General features: G+C 38.2%; 1 protein-coding gene across 1 annotated transcript in view; it reads left to right on the top strand.

Moving 5' to 3' along the window:
• Nucleotides 1–12,621, top strand: part of THADA (THADA armadillo repeat containing) — a 307,383-nt gene that overhangs the window by 140,389 nt on the left and 154,373 nt on the right. Inside the window, exon 29 of the mRNA XM_074949353.1 lies at nucleotides 6,197–6,365. Within this exon, the coding sequence (XP_074805454.1) occupies nucleotides 6,197–6,365 (169 nt within the window). The remainder of the gene's footprint in view (nucleotides 1–6,196; nucleotides 6,366–12,621) is intronic.

The raw sequence follows: 12,621 nt of genomic DNA, 5'->3' as shown, positions 1-12,621 counted from the left end.
GAACTTATCAAGCTCAGTCTTGAAAGCAGTTAGGTGTTTTGCCCCAACTGCTCCCCTTGGACAGCTGTTCCAGCACTTCTCCCCTATAATGATTCGAAACCTTTGTCTAATTTCAAGCCTAAACTTGTTGATGGCCAGTTTATATCTATTTGTTCTTGTGCCAACATTGGCGCTTAACTTAAATAACTCCTCTCCTTTCCTGGTGTTTATCACTCTGAGGTATTTATAGAGAGCAATCTTATCTCCCTATAACCTTCGTTTGGTTAGGCTAAACAAACCAAGCTCCCTAAGTATCCTCCCATTTAATCAGTTCCTTGCCCATCTTTTGATTCTCGTATTAATCCCCATCTTCTCCAATTTAACTAATAATTTCCCATGTGGAACTTTATCAAATGTCTTACTGAAATTCGGGTAGATTAGATCTACCATTTCCTTTGTTTAAAAAATCAGTTATATTCTCAAAGAGATCAGGTTGGTCTGGCATGATCTACCTTTTGTTGTATTTTATCCGAATTACAGTTTACCTCTATGTCCTTAACGACTTCCCCTTTCAAATTTGTTCCAAGATCTTCTAATTTAAACTAATGGGCCTTTAGTTTCCAGGATCACTTTTTTTCCCCTTTTCTTAAAAATAGCTACTGTATTAGCAGTTCTCCAGTCATATGGTATGGCCCCGAGTTTATGGATTCATTGAAAATCCTTGCTATTGGGCTTGGAATTTCATGTGCCAGTTCCTTTAATATTCTTGGATGGAGATTATCTAGGTCCTCCTATTTGCGCTCATTAAACTGTGTGAGTTTGACTTCCACCTCGAATGTGGTACTTTCTACTTCCATATCCTCATTTCCATTAGCCACCCTGCCACTACCCCTAAACTCCTCATTACACTTACTAAAAACTGAAGCAAAATATTTGTTTTAGTGGTCACACTTCTTTCCTTGTTTTCTTTTTACTTATATGACTAAAGAACCTTTTACTATTGGTTTTATCTGAGACTTTGTGGTGTGTACTGCCCAGGACTCAGGGCAGATTGTAATGTTACAATTTAACCCTTTATGTACAATAATGTACATTTAAAATCTTTGTTTTCATACTGATTTTCTTTTGTAGACAGCATAAGGGGAAAAATAAGTACTGAGCTAAGAGCTATATTGAAAAAAATAAATCTGTGTAGGCAAACAAATGACGATATAGAACTTCTGGGTTATATTAAGTAAATATCTCCTTTTTCCAGAACCTGCTTTGTAGCAAAAACCTGTTTACAAATGATTAGTTAGCAGTTGTAGTTCATATTTTGCCTCAATAATAGTAGATGAATGGTTGGTTGTCACAAAATATGAGATTGACTTTACTATCAGCTTGTTGTTAATAAGGTAGGATCGCTGGATTTTGTTAATTTTCTTCCTTTCTGAATAATAGTATTTGCTCTTGGGAGTCCGATGGCATTTGTATGAGTGTACTGGGGCGCGCATATGCTGGATAAAATCCTGGCCTATTGAAGTGAATGGAAGTTTTGCCATTTGCTTCAAGGAGGAAATAATTTCATTCATTGAGTAGCTCCACTGAAATAAATGGGGCTACCTATGGAGTAAGGTACTACTCCATGTGAGTTTGTGTGGCAGAATCTGGCCCTAAAAAATGACATGTTGGTACACTTAGGAGTTACTCACTGTCAAAGTATTCAGGCATTACTGCATATATTTTACTGGAACCAAAGTTTGCATTTCTGCTCTCCCCTCAACTGCAGAGGTTCCCCACAACCACTGCGGAAGAATTTTGGAAACTATCTAGGGAGTGTTGACCTACATCTACAGCATACTTTGTAGCCCAGCTCTGGAAAGTGAAACCCCCAGCAGCAGTGTTTAGGAGATGAGATGGCAGGGGCAGAGGATCTGCTGTTTCACAGATCCTCCAATCAATGCCCTTCACAACAGGGGCATGGCATGGAGCTACTACAGCCTTAGCAACTGTGGAGCAGCTTCCACTCAGTGGGTTAGAGGGTAGTGAGGATCCATTTTCCTCCGGCCCATGTGGAACCCACTGGCATCTCAGGTTGCATATTGAAGCCAAGATTGTGACCTTTTAAAATAATTAATGTATTATATTGGTTGTCTAAAAATAGTTTTATAAGTTTTGAAAATGTGTAGAATAAACAGTGTATAAGCAGATTTTCGTAGCAGAAGCCCCAGCTTTTATTCAGCAAATATCTGATAAAAATATATTATAGATGTCCATTTTAAATAGCTTTTTGTCACCATTCTCTCCGTTCCATTAATAATGCTCATTTAAGTAAGTGGGGTTTTTTGTGTGTAGGACTGGGTTGGGAAGTAATGATTTTGCCAGCTCTCACTGTACCTCACAGGGAGAGGAGGATTGGGACCATAATGTTCTAATATCTGCTTGTGTTAATAGTAAATTTATAAATATATCCAGCTAGAATAAGTATTTATAAATATATAATTCTTGTATGTGTAAAGTTTTATATTTTGTTCAGCAGGTAGTGAAATGTTATTGAGAAAATGACAGAAAATACTTACCTATTAATAATTATCTATTTTTATTTTCAACTAGTGAAAAATGGTTGTATAGGTCTTCTGCATCTGACATTTCAGAGAAAATAGGAGAGATGAGCTGTGTAAGCGCCTAATCCAATAGGGCTACTCTCAATAGGGTTACTTATGTGCCTAATTGTTTGCAGTATTGGATAAAGGGTATAATTTTCCAAAGCACCTCTATTGACTTTCAGTGGGACTTAAGCTCTGAAGTGCCTAAGTCATTTTTGAAAATGGAATTCAGGCTCCTGAGTTTAGGCACCTGAATTTAGGCACTTGGGAAATGTTATCCTTAACATGAATTTTTTTTGTCAATAATAACATATACTGTAGTTACTTCTTGTGTTACCTTAACAAATAAACAATCTGGCAATAATTGTCATAGGGAAAAATTGTACAATTTTTTGTAAGATTGCTTAATGCAAATTGTTTTAAACAGAAGCATAGGACACAGTTTAAAATGAGGTTACTTAAAAATTGCCTGGAAATCTAAACTTGATTATGTTACTAGGAAAAAAAATATAGAATTCCATTCCATTTTATTTAATTGCATTACATTTGGGGAGGGAGAGAACCCCAAACCCTTTGAATCATATGGTTTTGGAAAATACCTTTGCACAGGGTATCTGGCTGCAGCAGACTCTGGTTCTTTCCCCATTTTCCATTCTTTCTCCTGAATAGAGGCCAGATTCCTTTGGGAAATCATCATTTGTGAAAAGGTCATGAACAGAATGAGGGGCATTCTTTAGTATACGGTTACTGCTAATTAGAAACTAAACATCTGTAACCATGTCAAAGTTATTTGTAGCTGAAAAGAAACATTTATATACAAGATTCCCTCTGCTAACATAAAACATAGTATAGCACGAATATAGGAACAGTTGTAGACAAATCACTTTCCGCTGTGCTGAGGTTATTCTCTAGTAGAACTGAAGCATTCTCATTTAAAAAACAGAAGTTCTTATTAGCACTAAACCAAATATTTCCCTACACTTGCCAATGCAGGATTAAAGGTTTTACCACATGTGGCCAAAAATACAATATGCAGAAAGGGTTAGACTATGACTAGGACTGATCCACCGTCCTTTTCACATGTGTATAGGACATCTATTGTCACACTCCTTGCATTTTCCTGGAGCACAAGGACTATCCTCTCTTAGCACCTCTGTCAAGCAAGTCTCCTAAAGGAAATGTGGAAGAGATGGGGATGTGGAGAGGGGAGCATGCTGCACCATCCAGAAGTTGTAACTGAGCTCCAGAAGAGAGAGTTGCAGCTCCTATGGCAGTATAGCTGCTCTGCACTTCCCCCAGTGCACGCTTGTATCTTCAAGGTATAATGTGATCTAAAATGGAAACCTTGTCAGATACATTATGCTGTTAACTAAGGCAATGTCTACACTGCAATGTTAAGTCGATGTAATGTAAATTGACATCGAGCCTCCAATTTAAGCAAGACGATCTTGCATGTTCACACTACACTCGTGTCTGCAGAATGCATCCTCACTATCAGGGCTTAAATCGACACACGGAGCACTGCACAGTGGGTAGCTATCCCACAGTACACCTAGCAGAGTGGAGTTTTGGGTTGGGCTTGCGATGCCTTATGGGACCAAAACATTGGCAAGGGTGGTTATGGGAACATGACGTTAGCCTCCCATGATGCACTTACCTCCCTCCCTGCCTCCCTGAAATCAATGCCAAACAAACCAAGCCTCTTTTGCACCCCCCTTTTTTTTGTAAGCCTGGGTTACCCACATGGACACCATAGCATGATAAGCATGGACCCTGCTCAGCTGTACACTGTTGTGATCATTACAAACACCTCGCGCCTTATCCTGCAGTATTTACACAGCCGATACAGGAGCCACCGCACAGAACAATGCATCCAGCTGCCTTTCTTGAACCTCAACCAGATGCCTCAACGTGTCTGATTGCTCCTTCATAATCTGCAGCATCTCTTCCTGCGTGGCATGCTCTTATTCCCTGCATGCTCTCCTGTCCTCCCTGTCCATGTCCAGGGTCTCAGTGTAAACCTCCATGCTCTGAGCTCCATCTTGTCACACTCGGAGGAGCACATTAACTCACTGAACATGTCTTCCCGACTCTTCTTTTTCCACCTTCTAATCTGGGAACATCTCTGTCCTGGTGTGGAGGATGTGCCAATGGACAAGGTTTTAGCTGCAAGGAATGCAAAGCATAAGGGTAGTATTGACAGTGCATGCATTGTTTCTGGTGCAAGGCTAATTATTTTTTATTTAAAAAAAAAAACACCCCTCAATACACTTCACTGCAAGTCACAACATAATCAAAACCGCTGGCCATTGAAAGGGTCGGTTTCCTGCTCCAGCCATGGTGAGTAAGGTCATGAGGCATGGGCAAGAGGTCTTGTGCTGCTGCTTTTGTGAAGACAGCCTTGGGATCACAGGTTGGAAGTTGAGAAAAGCCCCTTTTCCCCTAGCTACCTGGATGGTGCTTGAGGGCTGGGTTGCTGCAGAGTGTCCCCACACCGCCCCCCCGTGGTTGGACAGCTGTGGGGTGTCTCCCCATCTTGGCTGGGCAGCTGCAGGGTCCGCCAGCCCCCTGCCGCAACTGGGTAGCTACAGGGTCCCCCCACCAAGATGAGGGCTGGGAGCTCCACCCCCTGGGGAGAAAATATCAGAGGTCAATGGAAGTCACGGATTCCGTGACCTCTGTGACATAATCATAGCCTTAGCCATGATGAGCTGTGCTGGCAAGCTCTCCACACTGATTAAACAGGAAATGAAAATTCAAAAGTTCCCGGGGCTTGAACAGGGGAATGGTTGTTTTATGTGTACCTGGCTAACTTGCAGTGGGGTTGAAAGTGCTCTCCAGAGCGGTCACAGCGAAGCACTGTGGGACACCTCCTTGAGGCCAATTCATTCAAATTACACAACGCAGTGTCTACGCTATCTTCATATCAACCCATGGATGTCGAATCAAGCGCTATGCCTCCCACTGAGGTAGAGTACAGAAGTCGACTTTACAGGCTACTTAAGTCAGTGGAAGGGACTTGGTAGTGTAGACACATACATTATTAAATTGACCTACGCGGCTTATGTCGACCTAAACTTTTCAGTGTAGACCAGGCCTAAGTGTGTCTGCTGTGTACTGAGCCAGGCCTTTTTATGCATTTGTTTTAGGAACATATGTTTTATTGAAAGTTTGCCATATATCTGTTTATCTTGTTCATATAAATTGTGTATTAAGCATATTGAGAATCATAAATTTTAGTAAAATTAATAAATGATCACATTCAAATTCGTTTTTACTGTTTGTCATTAGTAACGTCAATGGCCAACATACATTGCTGCTACTGAACATCCGGTCTATGGTCCCATTATATTTTTGTCTTAAAGAAGACAAGGACATTTTTGAAGAATAGAATCTTGTGTGGATGTATTTAGATATAGGTGGCTGGAATTACACCCTATCAGTAGCTAGAGGAAATACTATAAAAGTATGTTTTGTAAGGAACATGTTTTGGTTACTTTTCACTGTGTTTAGTCATTTAGTTTGCATTTTTATTTTGGAATACTTTAAAATAATCATATTTGGAATAAATGTGTAACTGTTACTTGTTAAGTAATAGCAATGCATGACAAACGTGTTTCTCCATTTTCTAGATGTGGCCACTCTCCTGTGTATCGTTCACGTGAGATGGCAGGCCGAGCCCTTGTTCCATTTGTTATGATAAACCAGATACCACATACAGTACAGTCTCTGCTCGCTGGGCTTCCAGAGTGCACTAATCCATGTATACGACAGAATTCTGTGCATGGACTGCTTCTACAAGTAAGTTCTCCTTTTGCATAATGCGATGTAGTCATAGTTCATGGTGAGTAGAGAAGCACTTATTAAGCAATGTATGAAAACACTTTACAAATCAGTTGTCTAAGATGATAAATATAGAAAGCCAAATTCATAGATGATTTAAATGTTGATATAAATCACATTTCGGTAAATTGGTGTAAGTTGATTTAATATCCATGCAAGAAGAGCAGAAGGACAGAGTTGTAAGAAACAGCAATTTACAAGAAGGGTGCAAGATTATATATGACAGCAATGCCACTAATATAGAATTTTTTATCTTTGAATCTCAGAATGCTTTTAAGAAGTGGGAAAATATGATTATTTCCATTTTACAGATGTGAACATTTATGTGCAGAGAGGTTAAGTGACTTGCCCAAGGTCATACACCAACTCTCTGGCAGGTCACAGTCTCCCACTCCCATATCCTGTCTGTTAATCCTTCTTACTTATCTGACACATTTTCCATGATCCTTTTGGTTGTCACTCTTGCCACAACCTCACCTTGTTGTCCTCTTGGCATGTATGCTACACCCACTTCCTCTTACACGCTGACTTATATAACTTACATTACCAATTAAGAAATGTCAGAATTTGGCCCCATATGTAGAAATGCATAAATAACCTATAAATAAATATTTAATCTACTCCATAATTGAAAAGCAAAACTGAAAATAATGAAAAAGTGTAGTTAAAGAATACGAGATACAGATACTTGAATTAAATTTATAAATTTGTGAAACAGTATTATTCCAAAAAATTCTCTGAGCCAAAAAACAGAGAGCGAAAACCTCCCAGGCAGAAATAATGATGTCTAAGGGTTTGTTAACATCTCTATTTCCATTCTGTTTTTAGAAATGTTCTTGATCCTCTTTTTGTTTTTGATTTTCTTTTTTTAACTATTAGGACATTGGACTGTAAAGAGACATTATTAGCTTCAAATTAACTTACTTACAAAGTTTTGGTTTCTTATACAGCATCCTTTTAAATAGTATATCCTGATATTCTTTATGAAAATTCCCTTCAAAATTGTTAATAAGTTTTTTTGTTTGTGTTTTTGCTGTTCTGTAAACATTTAAAAGGGTCTTTTTAGCACAAGAAAAACTGTCTACCTAACGTTACTGGGAAACAGTAGAACTGACTGTACACAAAAGTGCTATTAGATGCACAAAGTAAAGAAACTTAAAAATTAGAGAAACATTTGTTCCTCTAATGTTTGGTAATAGTAATCTTAGTAATATAGTAGTTCTGTAACTATAGTAGATTAAAAAAAAAACTTTTATGCAGATACGGCTTTCAAGCTGATCATGTCCCTTTTTAAAATATGCAACTTTGACAAAGATAGCACTTTTTATCTATGTTATTGGAGAAACTTCTTGGGACATGCAGGTATCAGTACTACATGCTCAATGAGTTTCACATGCTTTCTTGTCTTTGATATAGTGATTGTCTCTGAAGGAATGAGCTATCAGTTCAAGATAGCTGTGGCAAAAAATGAAATAGCAAAGGACACCCTCAATGCATTCTTTTCAATGGTAATGCATTTCCTTTCACATTTTCACTCACAATTGTGCTGTTTCTTGTAAAATGGTAATATCTACCCACTTTATAATTTTTTCCCAAATTACATTTTTGCAGGATTTCCAGTACGAAGTCCATCTGATGCAAACAGACACCTTTTTCACACTAAAGACAAAATGATTTTAAATTATTTCATCAACTTTGAGTGGGAAATACTTAGTAATCTGCTGACATTTACACGTGAGGTTTATTCCCATCCTTTTAGCAATGACCTTCGTCAGATTTTGACATCTATGTTTGAGAAATCATTTGCATAGGGAGATATGAGTTGCCATATTGGATCAGATCCGTATGCTTCCGTGTCCTGTCTCTGGCAATGAACAGTACCAGTTGCTTCTGAGGAAAGTGTGAAATTCCCATAACGGACAATTATCTAGTAATTCGCCTACAGGGGAAATTTCTTAATCAGATGATAGTAGGAGTTGCTTTATGTCCTGAACCTTGAGAGCTGACATCTCTTGTAAATTTTAATCATAACATATGATATCCTCTAATTTCTTTTGACTGAAGGGTATATTGATAGGGTACAGAGTAGCAGGCCAATTCTATTTGTATAGGAGTGTTAATGCAGACCTGTCATATTTGGGGATGGGTATTTTAAAGTGCTTTATAGTTTAAGACATTATGGACAGTAGCTTTGCTTGTTTCCTTGTATGTTCTCTAAATCTTTTTCTTGTTCCAAACATTTCTTATAGTTCACTTTTAAATGGAGCAATTAAATCTTTTCTATGTGCTTCTTAATTCTGAACCCAGCTGTGATAAGCTTCATATTCTGTAACTGGAGGTCAAATTCTAGGAAACAGCCCACGATCAATTTGGAATCGTAAATTAACTCACCTGCTGTTCCTTTAATTTAGGGTAATCAGTTGTGTTTTGTGCTTGCTTTTAAATTTGTCATACTAGTAATTTAGCTGCTTTGTTGCCTTTTTTTCATGAGAATTCATCTGACAATGCCTTACTGTGTGTGTTCACTTCTGTTAGCCTGCAACTGTCCATGGCTCTCAACGTATCTTGGCACCCCTTTTTATTGTGAGTTCTCTTATGTCTTTTCCAGAGTGTTCTTTTCTCTTAAATTTCCTGTATGGTCAGCAATTTTAGGACAGGAGAAACGGAAGGGAGTCCCTATACAGCTATCATCGTCAGCTATACCTGTGCCCCGTGATATACCAGATTTAGTTTCTGGTTTATCATTAATTTACATAAAGTTAGGGGTTTTTTTTGCTGATACAGACTAACACAGTTACCACTCTGAAACCTGTCATAAAGTTAGTTGTAGGTCTCCAATAATTCCCTCACTATTTTTAGAACCTGGAATGAAAATCTGCTGGCAAATCTATCTTCCCTTCCTGCTTTATTTTATTTTATAGAAGAGAGTTCAGTGCTTGTAAAAGGAGCCAGATGGTCGGATCTAAAAATTGAAGTCTTTTGTTTAAATTCACTTGTAGGAGCAGGGCCACTGGGCTGCAGTGGTTGGGTTGTATATGCTGCAGGAGAGGAATATTTACCTCAAAACAAAACTGTTTTTAAAAATTAAAAAATCTATTTTATTGGGCTTTGTAAAATTTCTCCTTCCCCTTTTAAAAATATGTTTACAAAATATAAACGTTTGTGAAACAATCTGACATTGTTCCTTTAAAGTGAGTATATGCTTTCCCCCTTTGAATAATGACATGAAACAAAAAAAGCCCAGAATACATGGCTTTATGCCCTGTAATGATACCACTATATATAACATAAATAAAGAAAAAAGACACATTCAATTATGGTTCCTCTAGTTATACGCTAAATAAAACCACCATTGTTGGTAATTGAAAACAATAAAGAGACTGGTTTCATTTTAATTGCTGAAATCCCGGTTTAGCTATTCTCAGATAGAAAATATTTAGCTGTTATCTATATATGTAGAGCCATAAAAAAAGGAGGGTAGGTCACAATTTTAAATGAAAATTAGAGTTGCATTTTTGAAAAGCTCTTCTGACTAGTTTTGAAAATTGAGTATAACTTTCAAAAATATTCAGAACCAATATTCAGAATTCCTTTTGTAGGCATGGCAGGCATGAGGACAGCAGAAAACCAGTTGATATAGGCAAGATGTAATTGGAGGAGGCAGCTTTGAGCAAATGTTGCATCATTTTTCTTGCACTGTTTATGGAATACCTCTGTGTGAGATCTGCCATTTTGGCAGGAGATGGCTGGTTGGAAAGAGAGTGGGGCATGGAGAGAGTCATTGTGTGTCACTATTCCTTGCAGTCCCTCTTGAAGCATGTCTGGGATGATTGCTGGCAATCTCCACTTTTTCCTTCTCTTATGCTTTTGACCACTGCATCTTTATTGTGTCTGGGTTATGCCTCTCAAGACTCCCCCTCCACTTTTTACTCAAACATCCAATTCATCTGATCATATGCCCCAGCCCTATGTCATACTCAGTCCGGGAACTGTACTCAAGAACACATCATGCCATCTTGATACTTCCATCTAGCTCATTTGTGGCTCTTCTGGTTGAACTGTGTTATTAATAATTTCTCTTAACTGCTTGTGACAAGCTGGGAATTTCTTGGAACACTTCTCCGAAAACAACTAACAGACTTGTGTGCTGTCATGATTTTTCTGTCTTTCTCCCAGAGTTTCTTCAAAGGATATTTTCCTTCTAAAAGAGTTTTCCTATCCTGGAGCTCAAAGATGGTAAAACGTAGACTTGTCTGCCTGTTGGCTCCCAGTTTATATCAGCTGTGCCTTCTGTTTACAGGCACAGAACACATTCCTCCAAGTCCAGTTCTTTGCTAACTGCCTATCGCTCCTCAGTAGGGTTTTCTTACTGCATTTTAATTTTTTTGAGTTTTACCTCTCCCACCTCTTACAAGTGCAATGCCGATTTCTTCTCATTTTCTTGAAGATTTGACATTGCCTGTTCATTCTTTAAATTCAGCCCATAGCAATGCAATCTCAGTTAACACATCACAAAACCAGCACTGCTAGTACTTATTGACATCCTTGTTGGCATTCTGAGCAGAAAGGCCTAAGACTGGATGCATATGGAGACTGAACTATACTCTCTCTCACCTAGGCGTCGGATCCCTCCAGGAAACAGTTGAGGCACATTACCACTGCCTATGCCCCATACTCATTGTGTGGACAAACAGGACATTCAGTCTACAGTGTGGCCAATCTGTCACTGGTTGCAAGTAGTAAAAATGCTTATACGCAGGAGAGATTAAAGAAGTGAAATCTCTTTATTTATTTGAATTAAATTCTGTGGAATGTTTCCGTCCCCTTGTTTGTTCCCTACTCTCTTTTTGGTAAGGTGAGGATTTTGTACTAAAAATGATCCAGGGGGTATAGGATAAATTCTCTTAAAATTGGTTTCTGTTTGTTGAGGCTACTTGTCCCTCTTAAAACTGGAGTGAGTGTGTGTGTGTGTGTGTGTGGGGGGGGGGTATATATATACACATCATCTAGTGTAACTTTTCATATCTTGATGCCCAGTTTAACTGAGCACAATGTATGTATTTGCCACACTACTTCTAATTTACAAGTTGAGTCCACTTATCTGTTATCACAGTAAATTCAGTTGTTACACATGAGATTTGTAACAAGCTAAGCAAAGAGAGGATTTTAATAAAAATAAGTAGACAGTTATTTTCTAACCTGAATACCTAAAATCAAGCTGCCTGGGGTCAACCTGTCAAATTCCAAAATGTGCAAATTGAGGAGCACAAGATGAATAATAAAGTAGGAAAGCTCAGAAGTAAGTGGGATTGATTTTTTTTAACATAAAATTTTCTGTAACTTAATTTTCATAATTATTTTATCTGTGATGGATATAATTGAGAATAATGATAACACAAATGCTGTGTGGTCTGAAAGTAAATTTTGGTTTTAGGTGAGTAATGGTTGAGATTTGTGGGGTTTTTTAAAATTAATCTCCAAACACCTCAAAATAAAAAACCCTAATGGAATCAGAGTTATATTTCAAAAAGGGAGACTGCCAGAGATGTGGTAAAGTCTAATAAAGATTTTTTTATGGTTACTGATTTTGCATGGAAGGTTCTCTTATACTGTGTTGATAGTGGGCAGTATAAAGCCCTACAATTGCTTGATTAATGTTGGCACTGTGGTTTTCTATAATCCCTCTTGTACTGCCTATGTAAGCCTACCTTTATTTAAAAAAAAAAAAGTTTTCTGATATATTGTCAAGGCTGATTCCCCACTCTGGCACCTTGAGTGCACAAAGTGCGGGCTCGCAAGGATTCTAAAAGTTAATACTGGCCACTCCAGGCTTATATTAAACTTCCATGGTTACAGCTTTTCTCTGACCTTGGATGGGTAGATGCTGCCACCACCCAAGTGCAAAAACCCCTTAGAGAACCCAGGAAGGCGCACTTGGGAATTCCTTCCTGTGGAGTACCTTCAAGCCCCTTCACCCCCCTTCAGGGAAGAGCTGAGAAAGAAAACAAAGGAAATCAGCTGTTGCCACCAGCTAATTAAACAACATGTGCACAAACCTTTTGGGACACAAAAATTCAATCCTGTTCTTAAAAAGGTAAATTTTATTAAGAACAAAAAAGAAAGAAAATACATCTGGAAACCTAGGCTATTGCTAGACTTAAAAAAAAAAAAAAAGAATCAAGAAGAGCTTTCTTGAGGTCCAACTTAAAGATCA

Source organism: Natator depressus, chromosome 3 (genome assembly GCF_965152275.1).
Source record: "Natator depressus isolate rNatDep1 chromosome 3, rNatDep2.hap1, whole genome shotgun sequence".
NCBI classification, from domain to species: domain Eukaryota; kingdom Metazoa; phylum Chordata; order Testudines; family Cheloniidae; genus Natator; species Natator depressus.
This window is presented reverse-complemented; position numbering and strand designations above follow the sequence as displayed.